This window comes from Saccopteryx leptura, chromosome 11 (assembly GCF_036850995.1).
Source record: "Saccopteryx leptura isolate mSacLep1 chromosome 11, mSacLep1_pri_phased_curated, whole genome shotgun sequence".
Lineage (NCBI taxonomy): Eukaryota > Metazoa > Chordata > Mammalia > Chiroptera > Emballonuridae > Saccopteryx > Saccopteryx leptura.
Window position 1 is genome coordinate 43,866,587 of NC_089513.1, and position 19,374 is coordinate 43,885,960.

The 19,374-nt window shown below is 44.7% G+C and overlaps 1 protein-coding gene across 3 annotated transcripts in view; it reads left to right on the forward strand.

Moving 5' to 3' along the window:
- Positions 1 to 19,374, forward strand: part of LAMA3 (laminin subunit alpha 3) — a 293,103-nt gene that overhangs the window by 267,383 nt on the left and 6,346 nt on the right. For all 3 annotated transcript variants that reach the window (XM_066352202.1, XM_066352204.1, XM_066352205.1), the window contains 8 exons: positions 758 to 875; positions 1,248 to 1,388; positions 3,585 to 3,724; positions 4,269 to 4,400; positions 5,449 to 5,602; positions 8,784 to 8,953; positions 11,848 to 12,031; positions 15,192 to 15,332. In XM_066352202.1, coding sequence (XP_066208299.1) covers positions 758 to 875; positions 1,248 to 1,388; positions 3,585 to 3,724; positions 4,269 to 4,400; positions 5,449 to 5,602; positions 8,784 to 8,953; positions 11,848 to 12,031; positions 15,192 to 15,332 — 1,180 coding nt within the window. The remainder of the gene's footprint in view (positions 1 to 757; positions 876 to 1,247; positions 1,389 to 3,584; positions 3,725 to 4,268; positions 4,401 to 5,448; positions 5,603 to 8,783; positions 8,954 to 11,847; positions 12,032 to 15,191; positions 15,333 to 19,374) is intronic.

Here is a 19,374-nt window from a genome sequence, read left to right on the forward strand (position 1 = left end):
AGTTCTAGAGCAGCACTTTCTTGTCTCTGAGACAAGAAACCCTGTTTAGAACCTTGTGCCACGTGTGGTTCCAGGCATTTCCTAGGCGTTGACTTGTTTAATCCTCTCAATAAGCTCTTGCCCGGGCTGCACTGTTAGGAGCTGGTGGATACAGAATGTGAGACCGGACTCAATGGTTCCATTGTTCCAGCATGGCATTGGTTACCAAGCCACATTCTTCATAATTTTCTAGAACCAAAAAGTAACAGTTTGTTTCTTCTGAGTTTAACTTACAGGTGGACAGAATAAAAGGCTAACTTAAAAGGAGACAGGAAAAAAAGAACAGAAAGTTTTCTAGAGCATTCCTGGCTCTAATAAATTACTTGTATATTAAGTTAACAATATATATTTATTAATATTTATAGCATATTGATTTATTAATATACTTTCTATTTACTATGCACTCCTGGGGGTGAGAAATTCTAGATATTGTATATCTTCTCTGTCTCTGTACCTTTTGGGGACACTGGTCATTTTTCTGTTAACACTATTGTGTTTATTTTTAAAGCTGAGAATGCAGGGTCACACAGAAAGGAAGTAGATTTTTCCAACATCACAAAATAAGCATTATAGAAATCCCATGGGAACAGATAACCCTGAAATATATATATATATACTTGTTTATGGATGAGAAGTAGCAGAGCGCAGTGTCTCAGCACCAGTTCTCAGGTATGCCTGGGCTGGTACATCCCTTCCCCTTTTTTTGTGTCCAAATTAGGTTTAACATTTCCACACCTGCTTTCCGAGGCTGCATGAAAAATCTAAAGAAAACCAGTGGCGTCGTCAGGTTGAATGATACCGTGGGAGTAACGAAGAAGTGCTCAGAAGACTGGAAGGTAAGTGAAGGGTTCACAGCCTTACCAGGGCCGCTCCCCAGCCAGCCCAGTTTTGGTATTAGCACAACAGCTTTGGGCTCTTTTCTGGCAGCACACGGTGTGTCATTGTAAACTGGCTCACCTACACTCCCCACGTATTTGCAAAGCCTCTTTAGGGTTGCATATGAAATTTGTAGAAAAGGTGAAATACCAATTATACACACAAAAACCTATAGATGATTGATAAATTCGCATTCAGAAAAGCAAACTTGTTTCTTCTCAAGGCGTCATAAACCAAATTTTCTGTTGAGATGTGATGACATAGGGTAAGATCTAGATTTCAGCCATGACATGATTGCAATGCCAGTGATTTATCCTGTGTTTGTCTTTCAGCTTGTGCGATCTGCCTCGTTCTCCAGGGGAGGACAACTGAGTTTCAGCAATCTGGATTCCCCATCACCCAGCCAGTTCCAGACCTCCTTTGGGTTTCAGACCTTTCAGCCCAGTGGCGTATTATTAACTCATCCAACAGGGGTATGAAATAGTGCGTGAATATTAAACAAGATTTGAACCTGACTCAAAGTTTGATGTCAGAAACTATAGAAAGATTTTGAACGTGGGTGTTTTACTTATCATTACATGGTAAATGCCATTGTGTATTTCAACCATGGAAATTGAAATGCACATCCTAGGTGGGTCCTAAAGGAAACGAGGCTTGGAAAGTATATTATATAGTTCACAGAATTGGATTTGTGGGTATTCATGGGCTCATTTGCATTCTGTTTAGATTTTCTGAGTCAAGATGAATTATAACTGCTATAAATAATAATGAAGCTTAAAGTTTCAGATCTAAGGTAAAAAGTCAGAATGTAGCCCCATTTATTCCTTTTTGATTTCTCAAAAGATAGCTCCTCTGTTTTGCAGCAGCAGCAAGTTGGACAATATTTACATCTGGGAAATGGGGGGAAAGCAGATCCTTTGCTCTTTGCTCAAGTACAGCAGAGGCACAGGAATTCTCTTCAGTTATGCCCTCTGTAACTTAAGAGGGTTTAGCAGGCACAGTTACATAGGCGTGGAACTCAGCTAAGACTTAGAAATCCCCGTATGTAACAAGTGGGACTTTAAAATAGAAGTAGAAATAGCGTACTGCCACTCATGGGTTTGTTTCTTCAGGATTGCCAGCACAACACACATCTAGTATGTATTGAAAGGAAGGATGGTAGCTGACTCTGTGGCTAAAACCTTTCCTCTCTTGACGTCTTTGCTCATCCGCATTTAGAGATCTTTTTTCAAAAACTAGCGCTAAAGAAGACATGCTCAATAACGTTTAGACTTGAGAATGTTTTTCCAGGATGTTTTGATTGGCTCTTTTGACACCTAACAATTGTTTCTTCTGCTGAGGGTAGGGACGCAATATAACAAGTGGTCAAAAGCAGAGGGAAGATTTAATTGACTTAGTAAAAGATGAGATCAATCCTGGGTAATGCAGGAATCCTAGAAATACCCTAGGAACATGGCCCTCAACTTCGGAATGGGTTAGCTAGAAATACGTATCAGTTGGCATTCTTTTATCTAATTTGCAATGAATATTGCCAACTGAAAAAAATCAACATAAAATGAAACTGACATGACTAGAGCCACACGCTGTAAAGATTGTTTTAGACTAAAACATCACTGAAAAATTTACATCTTGCTGAAAACTTGAAAAATTGTACTTAGTAGAGAATACAACAAAAATTAAAATGGCAACTGTTAAAACTACACATGTTTTGGCCCTGGCCGGTTGGCTCAGCGGTAGAGCGTCGGCCTAGCGTGCGGAGGACCCGGGTTCGATTCCCGGCCAGGGCGGGAGAAGCGCCCATTTGCTTCTCCACCCCTCCGCCGCGCTTTCCTCTCTGTCTCTCTCTTCCCCTCCCGCAGCCAAGGCTCCATTGGAGCAAAGATGGCCCGGGCGCTGGGGATGGCTCTGTGGCCTCTGCCTCAGGCGCTGGAGTGGCTCTGGTCGCAACATGGCGACCCCCAGGATGGGCAGAGCGTCGCCCCTGGTGGGCGTGCCGAGTGGATCCCGGTCGGGCGCATGCGGGAGTCTGTCTGACTGTCTCTCCCCGTTTCCAGCTTCAGAAAAATGAAAAAAAAAAAAAAAAAAAGAAAAAAGAAAAAAAACTACACATGTTTTTTACTAAGAATTGACAGAATGAATCAAATCATCTTGCCATAATTGAGAGCTGCAGAGTTTGACACTGGAAAATTGAACTTCCTAGAAACTATGGCCAGAAAATAAAAAATTCATAATGACTGAAGAGAAGAGATTGTTCTTATAATCACATGTGGAAAAAAAGATAATGAATCAGGTCTTCATTCTAAAGTTTATTCAGAAAAGAATTGATCTGACAAAAATAACTTGAATAGAACAAAAGTGCAAATAGAAAAATGTAGAAATGATTTAACTGTTTTTGTACAATTCACGGAGAAATTTTGTACAATACATGGAGAAATTAAACTGGTGTATGAATAATATAGGTCCATAAAATGCTTTTGACAGATTTGTCAGTGTTGAAATAATTTGCATAAGATTTTAGTATTCATAAACATGGAGTTAAAGCATTTAAAAATAATCTTTACATTTTGGTCAGAACACCCTGACCATTTTATTCATAGTTTTGATCATAAATTCATAATCCTTAAATGCAAATTAATTGCATTGATGAGTATGTTCTCTGATGATTTCAGACGAACAGCCTACAGGTCACCCTAGAAGATGGTCACATTGAACTAAGCACTAGGGATGGCAGCAACCCAATCTTTAAATCTCCGAAGACGTACATGGACGGTTTACTGCATTACGTGTCTGTAATAAGCGACAGCTCTGGGTGAGTGGAACGGCACTTCTGCCAGAACACTAAGAATTTCACTTGATTTAGTCTAATAGAATTCTCTAGGATCTTGTGAAATATTTGTTCTTAAGACTGACACTATTTTACTAGCAAGTCTGGTTCTTCCTGGTTCTATATCAAATTCTCACTAAAAATCAATCAGCATTGGATGGATAAATAAATTGGAGTATATTCAAAATGGAAGAACAAGTGGGAGTAAGAAGAATGGAAACTCTACACCTTTCTCTGACAGCCTGGTTCCTGGGGGCTGGGCAGTCCTTCATCTGGCTGTGGGTGACGGTGCATTCCCCTTGCAAACACTCACTGGGCTGGACCCGTGATATATGCACTTTCGTATGTGTCGAATGCTTTAATAAATACATGTGCAAAAAGAAATACATGAAAAAATTTTAAATGCTCTTTGAAAATAAGTCTAGTTTAACGAGTTATTTCATGTAAAAGACAGTATGTTGACCACAAGGCGACAATCTTTCTTTTTTTCACCACTTCTCACGCTTGTTTTTCTTTCCTCATGTTTCAGACTCCGACTTCTCATTGATGACCAGCCTCTGAAAAGTAACCAGCAGCTACGAGGCTTTTCAGGTCCCCAGAGAGCCCTGCGCCTGGGTGGGAGTGATTTTGAGGGCTGTATCAGCAACGTGTTTGTCCAGCGGTGCGTGCCCTGTTCTCTGTGTGATGACAGTGGCCTGAGCAGGCAGAGGGAGTCGTAGGGTGGTTGGTGAAGTCGGATTACCACAGATTTTCAAAAAATGACTTCTTTGGCACAATACATACATTAAAAACAAACCAACAACCACCAAGAAAAGAAAAATAGAATATCTGGGCCCATCCTTCCTTTGTAGCAAAGAGTCGTTGGCATATAACCTTGAGAAAGGTCTAACTAAAATTAAGCTGTGGGTTATGTTTCTGAAAAATGTTCACACTGAAATTTTATTTTATTTTATTTTAGTTAACATTGCACAATTAGATTTACTCAGTTCTCCCAGGTTTCAAGGCCAGGGAATTGCATGACCAGTACAGTGTCGGAAGCCGAACACCTTCAGCACTGAACTTGAACATGTGAATGTTGTAATGTTCTTTCCTTTTGATAAAAATGATTATTCTTAGCTAAGAGGCAAAACCCTTTCCAGGACAGAGGGAGGGCCCAGGACTGGTCACGAACCTCAGGCAGCCTGTTAGGAGATTGTGGGCTCTTCCTGTCCATCAAGGCTCAGACAACGATTGTGAGATAAAGCAGACTTATGTGTCACACTTTCCTACTCAAATGCAGTGAGAAAAATCCTTTCATAAACACACTTGTGAGGTTTCCCTGTGTTCACCATCATTCTAGATCATCCATTGCCCACATTTCTCCTGTCTGCATATTCTGTTTTTATATTTCGATATGACACTCGTTCCAGAGAAAGAACTGTAGTATTCTGGCTTCATCACAATCCTGGCCATTCAAGAAGAAAATGTTTCTCAGCCCTCTGCTGGCAAGGTGCAGTGCTGGGCATTTTAGCAAACGCAGAAGTGGGCATAGCACACCCTCATTCTCTGTGAGCCTAATGACACCTCTAGGTATAAGGTACAGAGAAATGAAAGGTTGCCCAGAACCCATGATGGTAAGAATGTGTGTTTGGAACAATCTCTCCCTGCCAATGTGTCTTCCTCGATGTGTCGGAGTTTGGCAATAGCTTTCTTTTCTGCCCTCTTTCCAGGTTATCACAGAGTCCCAAAGTTCTAGATTTGGCCACTAAATCTACCAAGAGAGATGTATCCCTCGGAGGCTGCAATTTAAACAGACCACCCTTTCTAATGTTGCTTAAAGATTCCACAAGGTTTAGCAAAGCCAACACTTTTGATATCAACCGGGTAAGTGTCAATCCTTACCCCGAGGTTTGCTTCTGACCATTTCACGGGACCTGTTATGGGAGGAGCAGGAGGGGGTGGATCGCCTGACCCCATGGTGGACAGTGCCTCTAGGAGGTGGGATTGAGGGGTCACCGTTTGGATTATGCCAAAAGGTCAAAGTGGTTTTCTTTTTAGCTATTATTTTGAATTGATGAAAATTTGGCAACGTTTGTAGTCATAGAACAAACAGAGCCTTGACTTACACCCCCAAATTTCTGTAGCGGATGTCTTGCTCTTTTGACATTCCTGTTATGTCTCTAGCCGGTGCAGTGATTGTCTCTAGAATACAGGGGCCATGCCCCTTCTCCCCACAGACACCCCTCTGCTTTGCCTCTTGTGACAGATACACACATGCACCCACACAGGCCTTGCTGAGACCAGTGTGTTGACCTCGATTCTAATGTGCACCACTAAAAAAGGCTGAAGGAAAACAAAATTCCTTGTTTGGAGGAACAGAAGCATCATAAGGAATTGAACACAGGGTTAGGACTTAAAGAATTCCTTGCTCTTTCTGAGGTCAAAGGTGTGACCTCCCCAAGTCCAAGGTTGCAATTAATATGATTAATAGATAACACTGAGCATCTCTGAGGTGCCAGGCATTGCGCTAAGCTCTGTAAGTGGATTTTCTTACTAAATCCACAAGTAACCTTGTCAGAGAAGTCCTGTGACTAACCACATCTCACAGGAAAGGATGTTGTGGTTTAGAGAGGCCAGCAATTTGCCTAAGCTCCCGCAGATGGAAGGCGGAGTCAGAATTCAAACCCCGGCAGCCCAACTCCAGAGCCTGTGTGCTCTTAAGAGCAATGTGCTTCCATTCAGCACGCTTTCCACTCACCGGCAACCACACACTGCGTGTATGCCAATATTTCCCTGCCGCATAACGATTTGGGGGAGTTTAATAGATAGCACATAATAAGAAATGTTTTATGCTATTAAAAAGGAAAATAGTTCATAAATCCCAAATGAGTGTCATTTCACTGTTATGGAAAGAACATCGTTAGACCTACCCTGTCAGGAATGAAGTCATCTATTCATTTTTTTTAACTGTAAGGCTGAAAATTACTGAGAGACTAAATTAGCATAGTGGTGGTGGAGATGGAGAGAAGGAAATGAATTCAAAGCTATTTAAAAGATAGACTACACATGACATAATAATTGAGTGTAGGGAGCAAGCGAGAGGCAGGAGTTAATTCGGAGGCATCTGGTCCAGTTACTGGATGGGTGGAGAGGCCATCATGGAGAGAGGACAAAGACAAGTATTTGGAGGGAGAGAGAATGAGTGAAGTTTGCGGCGTATTGAGTGGCAGTGGCCTGCAGGACATCCCGGTGGAGAAAGCTGGCGGGAGACAGTCAGGTCTCTCTGAGTGGGGCTGGGGATGTAGAATCCCAGAGAATGTGCTCTCCATAGTCACACGGACTCTTCACCTTCACATGCTCTGCACATGTGGCATCTGCGGACTCGGGAAGCGTATGAACAGAGGAAATGTAATGTAGAAAAGAGGCTGGGGGAGGTAAGCTTGGAATCACTCAAACCGTATCAGGCAAGTCTTGGATGGCCTGATGTAATTTTGACATTTTTCTATAGTTAATGTGAAGCCATTAAAAGGAGTGCTTTGCTTACAGACCCTAAGCTGCAATTGGGTCCAGGTCTGGCTGTGATTTTAAGCAATTCACTTAACTTTCTGGTGATTTAACATCTTTACTCAGCAATGTGCAAGCATAGAATGTTTTTTAAAAACTGATTTGCAACCCTGGCCCGTTGGCTCAGTGGATAGAGCGTCGGTCTGGCATGCAGACAACCTGTCAGGGCACACATTAAAAGTGATCATCTGCTTCTCTCTCCCCTTTCTCTCTCTCTTCCCCTCCCATAGTCAGTGATTTGGCTGGTTCAAGCATCAGCCCCGGGCGCTGAGGATAGCTTGGTTGATTTGAGCATGAGCCCCAGACAGGTTGCTGGGTAGGTCCCAGTAGGGGTGCATGCAGGAGTCTGTCTCTCTATCTCCCCTCCTTTTACTTAAAAAAAACAAACAAGCTGATATGCATTCTCAGCACCTTATCTAGAAAGGGAGTCTGGGAAGAAAACCTGATCTTGAAAAAATCTGAATCTGTCAGGAAGCCTTCAGCTATTATCTCAAAAACAAACAAACAAACAAAACATTGCAATATGGTTTGACCAGTAAGTGGGTCTACAGTGTCACATAAAAGGACACAAGTGGAGCTTGAGGCCTGGCCCATCAGGACTGGGCTTCTTCCCCACAGCTCTCTTAGCTCTACAGCTGAGGGTGGCATATCCTTATGTGACAATGTCCAGCACCAGAAGCACTGATCCACCTGGCTTTCTCTCTCTACTAGAAGGAAAACATTCTCAGAAGCCCTACCCCAGACATCCTCTCAAGGCTCAGTGGCCAGGAGGGGATCACATGTTCATTCCTAACCAATCCCTAGCAAGATGAATTTCCACCATTCACTTTGAAGAATGGAGAACCCCACTGAGCTTTAAGCCCCTTGGGAAAGGCATGGACAGGTCGTTAAAATTTGAGCTTTGCAGCAGAGAACGGGGCAGGTGGGGCAGGCAAGTCTTGATGTCTTACAACAGTTTTTCTAGTCACATTTGATATTTGTTATGTTTGTTTTCTGCGTTAAAACTAAGTCATATTCAAAAGTTCAAAGCATCCTCCAGTTCAGACTTCTGTGCAGGGGTCAACTTTGATGAAAGTGGGGACAGGCTGTGGACCGGTCTTCTGAGTCTCGTTCTCTGGTCCTCTCACTGCCCTACTGCTAAAGCCAGAGCGAATGGCTCCAGGGCAGTGGCAGCCTGGCAGCTCCATGTCCCACCGACTGGCTGTGCAGGCCTCAGGGCTGCCGGCCAAATGCGGGCTCTCAAGGGACACTCATTCTAATGGAACCCCATGGTGGAGAGGGGCTCTGGGTGTCCACTGGTGGCATGTGCAGCACTGTCAGGAATCAGAGCAGGCTTCCATGTCATGGGAATAACATCCATCCTCCCCAAGGATGAATTCCTCTGTATTGAATTCTTCTCTTAGGATCCAAAGTAAAACCTGAACCAGGCACTTAGCAAGATAAGTGTTCCTCATTTTTTCCACTGATAGTGGCCCTAATTTTGTTCTTCTTCCCCATGCAGCCATTGCAGGACACACCGGTGGCTTCCCCAAGGAGTGTGCAGGTGTGGCCGAATGCTCAGTCTTGCCCGTCAGCTCCAGGGACCCAGGCCGGTCACAGAGCCCTCAGATTTGGAGACACTCCCACCAGCCACTTGCTATTCAAGCTCCCCCAGGAGCTGCTAAAACCCAGGTATTATCTAATCTTCCTTCCTCCACACCAGCTCAGAGCCTGACTCTGTGATTTCACTCCTGGGCAGGCAAGCTGGCAGGTGTACTGATGATGGTGGCTCTGCCACTTGTGTGAGGAGGTGTACGCCTGCCCAGGACACACGGCACGTTTGCCCTCGCGTGCTCCCTCCCCACAGCTGGCGCACGTGTGACACGTACTGCTCCGAGGCTGAAGCAGTCAGCTCGGCCCTGGTTTAGAACTCGCACTGTTCTAAAAATAAGTGTTCCAAAGCTGCTATTTATTTCTAGGATAAATCACCTTTCTTCTCCTGCATCCTATAATCACAGGAAAATCATTCTTTTCGGTAGATTCAGTGACAGATAGATCATTTTTAGAGACTACATTTGGACTTTTTCTACTAACAAGTTGCATCACTTTTGGAGAAGAAGGAATGAGCAGAGACATTTATTATGTCAGGGAAAAAAAAAAGTAGAAAAACAAGGTTTGTCACTTTCATGTGATTTGAAGGAGACCTCAATAGAAAGGTGCCGAAAATTCCTGTAAGGACTATCCATAGGTGCAGAATTTCCCAGGCGCCAGGAAGACCTGGCTTTCCGCCCTTGCTCAGACACTTGCTGGCTGTGTGAGCTCAGGCCCCACACCAGGTCACGCCCTCCAGCTGGAGATATCAGGATGGGATTAGATGTGCAGGAGATTTATTGTTCTGTAGGAGATAAATGGGGAGGGGCAGGAGCTGGCCCGGAGAGCCTTTAGCTGCAATGCCGCCTGCCACCTGCCAAAGGAGCGGAAGGAAGGAGTGGGTGGGAAGGTGCAGCTCTGAGAAAGGCAGGCTGTCTCCTGCCTCCTCTTCTGAGTGTTATTCAGTTAGTCTTTTCTGAAAGAAAGTTGCTTAAAGAAATAATTCTGCAAAGCAAATATCAAGTCTGCTAACCAAGCCAATATATGTGAAGTGCTTGAATTCTGTAGCAAGTTCTACTATCCTCCCTAAATTGGCCAACCCTCACTTTCCAAACCTCCGCACTAGCATAGATACGCCGTGAGAAATATTGAGCTGTGTCACCATCTGGTTGGTTTAATTTAACAAATATAGATTTCTCTTTCATTCTGAAGAACATTACCTTCAAGGAAACTTGTTAATTTGAAGAATTAAGAGCATCTCAGTGTTTGCTCAGCCTCATAGTATTATTAAAAAGCAAAGAGAAGTTAGCAGTGTGATTTTTTTTTTTCTGCCACTTCCTGATTCTGCCTCCAAATTTTCCATATGCCATTAATTCAGTTCGGTAACTAATTCTTAAGTGCCTGCTGTGTAGTAGGCACTGAGGATACAGCTTTAAGCAGGATAGATCCTGTTCCTCCCTCTGTCTGGGCTGCACTTAGATGTAAACAACAGGCATGGGTGATGACAGCCTATTAACACCCGTATCTCCCAACACCTCTTCCTGCTACACTTTCAGGCAGGAATGAAATGTTCATTACTGCATTCTAAGTGCCCACCACAGTGCCTTGTGCATTCTACACTTAAATATCTGCTGAATGAATGAATAAATAAATGGATGGGTGGATAGATGAATGGCTGTGAGGTTTCATAGAAAGTAAAGCTTGTTTAGCCAGATGTACATATAATATGTAGCCATCACACCAATGAATATTAACTTTTATTCTCTGCTTTTCCTGCCTGAGGCTTGCTTAATTTCTGTTTTACCACAGGTGGGGTATTAAGGTCTAAGAAACATAAAGGAGGTTGGGAGGAGGTGGGTCTGTGCTTCTGTGCCTCTGTGTCAAATGTGCCTTACAGAAAGAAAATGCTTACAGATGCTGAAATCAAATCCTTGTTATTTAAATTATCCCCCAAGTCCTCTTCACAGCTTCTCCTTGCGTGTATACAGAATAGAATGCATGTTCACAGGGTTCAAAAAGTATTTGAGGAGGAAGTGCTCAGTGAAATAAGCCAGGCATGAAAAGCAGGGGTCCCCAAACTTTTTACACAGGGGGCCAGTTCACTGTCCCTCAGACCATTGGAGGGCCGCCACATACAGTGCTCCTCTCACTGACCACCAATGAAAGAGGTGCCCCTTCCGGAAGTGCGGCGGGGGGCCGGATAAAGGGCCTCAGGGGGCCGCATGCGGCCCGCAGGCCATAGTTTGGGGACGCCTGCTGTAGGGTATCACTTACATAGAGTACCCGGAGTACTCAAATTCAGAGACACAATAGAGAATGACAGTTGCCAGAGCGTGGGGTGGAGGAAATGTAGAGTTGCTGTTTAATGGGTACAGATTACAGTTTTGCAAGATGAAAAGAGTTCTGGATATGGGTTGTACAATGTGAATGTACTTAACAGTACTAAAGCGAACACTTTACAATGGTTAAGATGGTAACTTTTATGTTATGTGTATTTTGCCATAATTTTTTTAAATGTTGATTGTTTTTCTCTTAAGTCAGGTATCTTCCTCCTTGCCACGCACTGGGACCTTCACCACTAGTTCAGTTTGCTGTAGAACTTCCACATTATTCCCCAACTCAGTGAGGAAATTATACAACACAATTTTTAACACCCGAATATAATGACTTTTAAGAGTTAAGCTTGGTGGGTTAGAGCATCATCCTGATATATAAAGGTTATAGGTTTGAGCCTTGGTCAGAATACGTACAGAAGTAGATCGACATTTCATTCTCTCTCTTTCTCTCTCCCTTCCTCTCTCTCTAAAATCAGTCGATAATTTTTTAAATTAAAAAAAAAAAGTTCCCAGGGAGACAGGCCATTTAATCAGTTTACTTATTTAAATGATGTGGGTTTGGAGGTTAGTTCCTCATCCTCTCTCACAGCTTTGAAGATTTGAAAAAACACTAGAGATGTCTGGTTTCCCCCTTTGCATGTTGCTTTCTTTCCCCCACAGGTCACAGTTTGCTGTGGACATGCAGACCGCATCCTCCAGAGGGCTTGTGTTCTACACAGGCATGAAGACTTCCTTCATGGCTCTTTACTTGTCCAAGGGACGGCTGGTCTTTGCTTTGGGGGCAGAAGGGAAGAAACTGAGGCTCAAGAGCAAAGAGAAGTACAATGACGGGAAGTGGCACACGGTAAGAGCCTGGACGTCCCCTCAGTGCCGACATGGGCTTTCCTTGCTGTTCCTTCAATCCCTGCTATGCCTCCCTGGGGTGTCTTACTCCCCTTGCCTACTCCCACCCCGGCTTTCTGGACTGTTTCTCTCCTTCGGGCAAATTTCCAGATCTCCAGGCGCCTCTCTGAGCTTTCTCCGTAGCACAAATAGAAAAATCCACATCTCTAGCATCTTACCTCTTGCCTTCAGGCATCCCAGATTTAAAGAAATTCAGTTTAGCCTGACCAGGCAGTAGTGTAGTGGATAGAGCATCAGCCTGGGATGCAGAGAACCCAAGTTCAAAGCCCTGAGGTTTCCAGCTTGAGTGCAGGTTCATCCAGCTTGAGCATGGGCTCACCAGCTTAAGCACAGGTTCACTGGCTTGAGCTCAGGGTCACTGGCTTGAGCATGAGATCATATACATGACCCCATGGTTGCTGGCTTGAGCTCAAAGGTCACTGGCTTGAAGCCCAAGGTTGCTGGCTTGAACCCAAGGTCTCTGGCTTGAGCAAGGGGTCACTTGCTTTGCTGGTAGCCCCCAGTCAAGGCACATATGAGAAAGCAAACAGTAAACAACTAAGGTGCCACAACAAGGAATTGATGCTTCTTGTCTCTCTCCTTTCCTGTTTGTTCCTATCTGTCCCTCTCTCTGTCTCTCTTGTGAAAGAAAGAAAGAAAGAAAGAAAGAAAGAAAGAAAGAAAGAAAGAAAGAAAGAAAGAAAGAAGAAAGAGAAAGAAAGAAAAGAAAGAAAGAAAGAAAGAAAGAAAGAAAGAAAGAAAGAAAGAAAGAAAGAAAGAAAAGAAAGAAAGAAAGAAAGAAAGAAAGAGGAGGGAGGAAGGGAGGGAGGGAGGAAGGAGGGAGGGAAGGAGGGAAGAAAGAAAGGAAGTGGGAGGGAGGGAAGGAAGGAAGGAAGGAAGGAAGGAAGGAAGGAAGGAAGGAGGGAAGGAGGGAAAGAGGGAGGGAGGGAGGGAGGGAGGAAGGAAGGAAGGAAGGAAGGAAGGAAGGAAGGAAGGAAGGAAGGAAGGAAGGAAGGAAGGAAAGAAGGAAGGAGGGAAGGAGGGAAGGAGGGAAGGAGGGAGGGGAGGGAGGGAGGGAGGAAGGAAGGAAGGAAGGAAGGAAGGAAGGAAGGAAGGAAGGAAGGAAGGAAGGAAGGAAGAAAGGGAGAGAGAGAGAGAAAGAAAAGGAAGAAAGAAAGAAAGAAAGAAAGAAAGAAAGAAAGAAAGAAAGAAAGAAAGAAAGAAAGAAAGAAAGAAAGAAAAAGAAAGAAAAGGAAAGAAAGAGGGAGGGAGGGAGGAAAGAAAGAAAAGGAAGAGAAAGAGAATGAAATAGAAATTCAGTTTAAGGCAAGAAGAGACCTATATTTTTTTCTGATAAGGGAACAGGAACTCAGAAAACTTAAGTTATTTAACAACTTGTACTCATTCAGTCAACAAATATTTAAAGAGCTGTCATCCTGGAGCATATAAAGAAAGAATCCTCACTATATTGTCAGACCTGGTAAGTGCTTTGAGAAAACGCTAAAGCAAGAGTAACTGCATAGACAGACTGACTTAGGTAGGGTAGTGAGAACAGGCCTTCTCCAGGAGGTGACAGTTACATAAAATCATAGGGAGGGTGTTTCCGGCAGAGGGAGCAGCAGGTTCAAAGACCCTGAGGTAGGAGGACTTAGCTGACTGAACAGAACAGAAAGGATAAAAGTGGGCTTAAAACCAGGCAGGGCCTAGATTATTTAAGCTTTGAAGGCCAAGGTAAGGATTTTGCGTTTTATCCTGAGTGTCTCTGAAGTTTTTGGAGAGTCTTAAAAAAAAAAAAGAGCATTGCATGAACAGATTTATATAATATTTTCAAAACTCTCTTTAGCCGAGAAGACTAAAATAGGCTAAGAGTAGAAGTAGGTATGGATGCTAATACCAGATGGATGCTAATAGCTTTGCCTAGAGAGTCTGTGGTTTAGGTAGAGAGAAGTGGGCATTCCAGCGTGCATTCTGAAGGCAGGCCCAAGAGGCCTTGCTGATGGATTGCATGTAGAGTGTGAAAGAAAGGGGAGTCAATATCGACTCCTATGATTTTGGACCAGCAATCAATCCATAGTGGAACTTTGGATTTTGATGAAAAAGATGGGGAGGAGGTGACTGTCGCTGGGGGAAAAACATTTAAACTGGGAAGAGTAATTCTGGCGTGAACATCCTGGAGTTGAGTTGCCTATCAGGTGTGCGAGCCCCCGTCAGTAGACTGTTGAGGCCAAGGTCACAGCGGGTATATAAATTGGGGAGCCATTAGTGAACAGTCTCAGCCATGAAGTGACAGAGTCCACAGTGGAGTCCAGGGATCCTGAATTTTAACAAAGACTTTAAAACACTTGCTCATCTTATTGGAAAAGGAGTAGCTGCTGGCTCCTTGCTCCAGGAACCCTGCTCAAGGGATCACGTGACTCCCCACCTCCTTAGCTCTACACAAACTATTCCTTCCCATTGTTTATATTTTCTCTAAGTTTACAGATCAATTATATGTTTATTGGTTTACTTTTAAGCAACGTTTCTTTTTGCTCACTTTTTTTTTTTTTTTTTTTTTGTATTTTTCGGAAGCTGGAAACGGGGAGGCAGTTAGACAGACTCCCGCATGCGCCCGACCGGGATCCACCCGGCAATGTCCACCAGGGGGCGATGCTCTGCCCATCCGGGGTGTCACTCTGTTGCGACCAGAGCCACTCTAGCGCCTGAGGCAGAGCCATCCTCAGTGCCCAGGCCAACTTTGCTCCAATGGAGCCTTGGTTGCGGGAGGGGAAGAGAGAGACAGAGAGGAAGGAGAGGGGGAGGGGTGGAGAAGCAGATGGGCGCTTCTCCTGTGTGCCCTGGCCGGGAATCGAACCTGGGACTCCCGCACACCAGGCCGACGCTCTACCACTGAGCCAACCAGCCAGGGCCTTGCTCACTTTTCTAGCTCAGTTTGTTCAATATCTAACAGAATATCACAAAGTGAAGAGATGATGATGCTGACAATGCTAGGGAGAAAAATCTCTGATTTCTTAAAGCTACTTGAAGAGGCAGAAAAACGTTTTTAAAGGTTTCCCATGACCACTAAATAAAATACAGCAGCAATTGTCAAAGGCAAAAATACGATTTTTTTCTTTACTCTTAAGGTGGCGTTTGGACAAGCTGGAGGAAAGGGACGCCTGGTGGTAGATGGGCTGAGGGCCTGGGAGGGACGCTGGCCTGGAAATTCCACCTTCGGCCCCAGGGCATCTGTGTACCTGGGATCCTCTCCAGCCGGGACACCAAAGGTAAACAGTTCCGCTTCCGAGCCACAGATGAAAAATAATTTGCTTTGTAATGTAATCATTATAATTATACAAGTTATTCAAGAATATCAAAATACTCTAAATCAGCGGTTCTCAAACTGTGGGTCGCAACCCCAGCGGGGTCGCCTAAAGCCATCGGAAAATACATAATCCATATCAGGTATTTACATTCTGAATCATAACTGTAGCGAAATTACAGTTATGAAGTAGCCACCAAAATTATTTTTTGGTTTGGGGTCACCGCAACATGAGGAACTGTATTGCGGGGTCACGGCATTAGAAAGGTTGAGAACCACTGCTCTAAATGATTTTTTAAAAGAATCTAATTAATGTTGATGAGCCCACAGAGAGGTGTACATTACCCACTCCCTCCCTGCCTTGCATTTTAAAGGTGCAGCTTGAGAGGCAGGTCCCGAAGGAGGGAATTCAGGGCTGCTCCGCGGCTCCATAAATGCAACGCTCTTAGCTTCTCTTCCAAGGAATGCAAGCACAGGGGTTTTAGCTTGTGGGTGGGGATTTTTGATGAAGATAGTTTTCAAACTTGAGCAATTTGTGCCACCTCCACCGTCTTTGCCGTCACCAGTAAAACATTCACTTAATAGTTTGCTCTCAATCAACTCACTCTTTAATTTAAATTTGTTTCTAAAGGATCTTTTTCTCTCTCTCCTAAATGAAAACCCAATATCCTTAGCCATAAGTCGTAGGTGACCATGAAAATAAATATATGAAAATAAACGTGTTTAAGAGACCAGTTAGATAGTGTTGGCTGCACTTCCTTCATTTATACAAAAGGGAGCTTGACAGGAGATCAGGAGGTGCTTAAAACATACTAGCACAAAATGGCCCATTTGTTCCTTGCCCTGATGCGAAGGCTGGAAAGAAAATTGAAAAAGGGGTAACATCATAACTGAATATGTGTTTTAATGTTATTTAGTATCTAAAATAAAATGATCTCAAGAGCAAACTTGGGGAAACTTTGGGCTAAAGAAAAGTCACAAGTCTGTCTATCCTCAAGAACAGGGGTCCCCAAACTTTTTACACAGGGGGCCAGTTCACTGTCCCTCACACCGTTGGAGGGCCGGACTATAAAAAAAAATTATGAACAAATCCCTATGCACACTGCACATATCTTATTTTAAAGTAAAAAAACAAAACGGGAACAAATACAATATTTAAAATAAAGAACAAGTAAATTTAAATCAACAAACTGACCAGTATTTCAATGGGAACTATGCTCCTCTCACTGACCACCAATGAAAAAGGTGCCCCTTCCGGAAGTGCGGTGGGGCCGGATAAATGGCCTCAGGGGGCCACATGCGGCCAGCAGGCCGTAGTTTGGGGACCCCTGCTCAAGAAGGAGGGGCCCCTGGCTTTGTCAAGTTCACAGGCTCTGCGGGCCGGGCCGCGGCTCTAGGGCTGAGCTCTGCAGCACCTCCCCGCCTGTCTTCCCACCCTGCCTGCACCCAGCTTGCACGGGGGCTGCTGTACCCACTAACAATTCTCCCAGATTTGCTTTTTCTTTCATAAAGTGAAGTCAGGTGATCCTGGCAGCAGCTCAGGGCCAGGAACTGCCCTCCACCTGCATGCCCTGCGAGAAGCTCGGCCCTGCTTGCTGCTTTCTCACGGGTGGTGGGTGGCCCATTCTGGTGCGGTGTTTGCCTGCAATGGTGGAGGAAGAGCCTGCACTCAAATCTGGGCCTGGAAATGAGCACAATTAAAGCAGGTCATTTCCGCCAGTGTGATTCTGGGCGTTCAGGGTGACCTTGCCTAGGCCAGGAGTCTCTACAGGGCTCAGCATGACCCCCTTGCCTTTTTTGGGGGGGAGAGGGGTTGCTGTGTGTGTGTGTGTGTGTATGTGTGTGTGTGTATTTGGCCCCCTTGACTTTTGCACTGGGATTTGGGTCAAAGCCCCGGCAAGTCATAAAGCACTGTTTTGCTTTACTGTAGGTAATAGCATATCATAAATAACATTTAACATATGGTTATCTCAAGAGCAAACTTGGGGAAACTTTGGGCTAAAGAAAAGTCACAAGTCTGTCTATCCTCAAGAAGGAGGGGCATCAGTTGTTAAAGAGAATACTCAGTGTTACTGTTCGCTTTTCTGCAACCTCTGTGCCTATCTCCGTCTTGGAGAAATCAAAGGATGGGGTAGCTATTCAGGGCACAGTTTGGGTATTCTTCTGATCTGGATAAATCACACTTAGCATCCTAATATCTGGGACAATCTTTAGCACCCCATTTATAACGTTATTATTGATATAAGCGAAGGTTTCTTCTGCAGCCTTCTTTCATTAGTAATCCTCTGTAAAGCCAGAAGCCAGGGCCAGTGCCACTATCACAGCAGCCCGGCCCATGCAGGTTCGCATTGGATTCGGACAGTCGGTAAAGAAACAACGGAGCCAAAAACTGGTGGGCCATAGTCTTTAATCCTAGCTTGCACCCGGCGGGCAAGTAAAAACACACACTGGGCTCCAAAACCCAATCACATTCAGTGTTCACAAAGCCACTGACTTATCCGAGTTTCCTAGAATCAAAGGTTTCTAGCTCACCAGCCTTATTCTCCTCAGTTCCCCATCTCCTTCCTTATCCCAGATACAAACTCTGTACAAACTGGCATCTCACTCAGCACTCCGCCATCTTGGCTGCTTTTCCTGGCCTCCTCCACGTGGCCTCCTTCCGCTGCTGGCTCTACTCTCTCTGCTCTCTCATGCTAACCTCAGGAACCAAGAGCGCAAGCTCCCGTTCTACCCCTATTTTATAGTGTAGATTCAAAACCCTTAATCCAATATACAAAATAGGGAAGTCTCTAATACAAAGTCACTTTCTGAGGCATGATTGGATTGTACCACCCCACATCAAAAAGGGTGGGAAAGGCTTAATCCCAAAACCAAGCCCCAGGCTACAAGGATTCTGCCTGCCTTTAGCCCACCCCCAACACACATTAATATCACCTGGGCGACGGCCTCCTCGTGTTATCTTTAACAAAGTGAGCATAATACATTTTATCTGCCCAACATCCTCCAAATCCTCTCCAAGGGCAGGCCGCATCCAATCAAACCGTGCCTGCTGCCCGGCACGCAGCCCTGCAGTTGCCTTTAGGGTTCGGTGTTAGGCCAAGGCCCACCCGCAGAGTCCGAGCTGGGTCTCAGCTACAAGCTCGTATTGGATAAGATGGCAAATCTTAAGAGGCTAAAAATGGCATAGGAAGTATTGACAGTGACACCACACGCATCTCTAAGATCACCATGTTCTCTTAAAATGATCATGTCTTGCATGTCTCCTGTAGGACTCCGGGGTTCTAAAGCATTGATCCTAGAAGGAAGTTTAGGGGGTTAATTCTTAAACTTTTTTGAGAATTTTATGAAAGTTACATCCCCTCTCCCCAGGAAAATGCACATAGGAGACTATCTGGTACATGATTTTAGGGGGTCCCAGCGCCCAGACACGCATACCCAGGCCCAGGTGAGAGTGAAGAGTCCGTTCCTGGCCGGTATCAGGCAGGCACAGGGCTCTATGCAAGCCCCACCGCTGCTGTACACTTCGTCTATTTTAACCCTAAGGCATTCAGTGAGCCCAACCATGTAGGGAATCTTCTTACACTTTATTATTTTTAGGATGCTTTGGCCTCTTTTTCCAGTCAGCTGCCCTGCATTAAGCAATCACATGAGCTCATGAAACCCCAGAAGTGGTTTGTACCTGCAAGGAGAGGGTGAGATCTATGAAGCGTAAGGTGGAAACTTCCCCTGCTGCAGCTCTGTCTGTCTGACCTGCACCAGGGTCAGGTCGCCTCCCTGTTCTTGTTTCCTTGTTCTCACAAGAAACACCCACTGCCCCCTGCCCTCTGCACACATGTCATTTGGGTTGGTGGCACCTTCAAAATTTGACCACCCACCAGACGTCCAGTATTTAGGTTTTTCTTGGTACTGTGAGCAGATGGAGCGGTCAGGCCCACCTGCCTCTGAAACAGGAAGAATGAATCCTCAACCTTCCCGCCTGAGCAGACTACAGCCTCTGCCCTTCACCT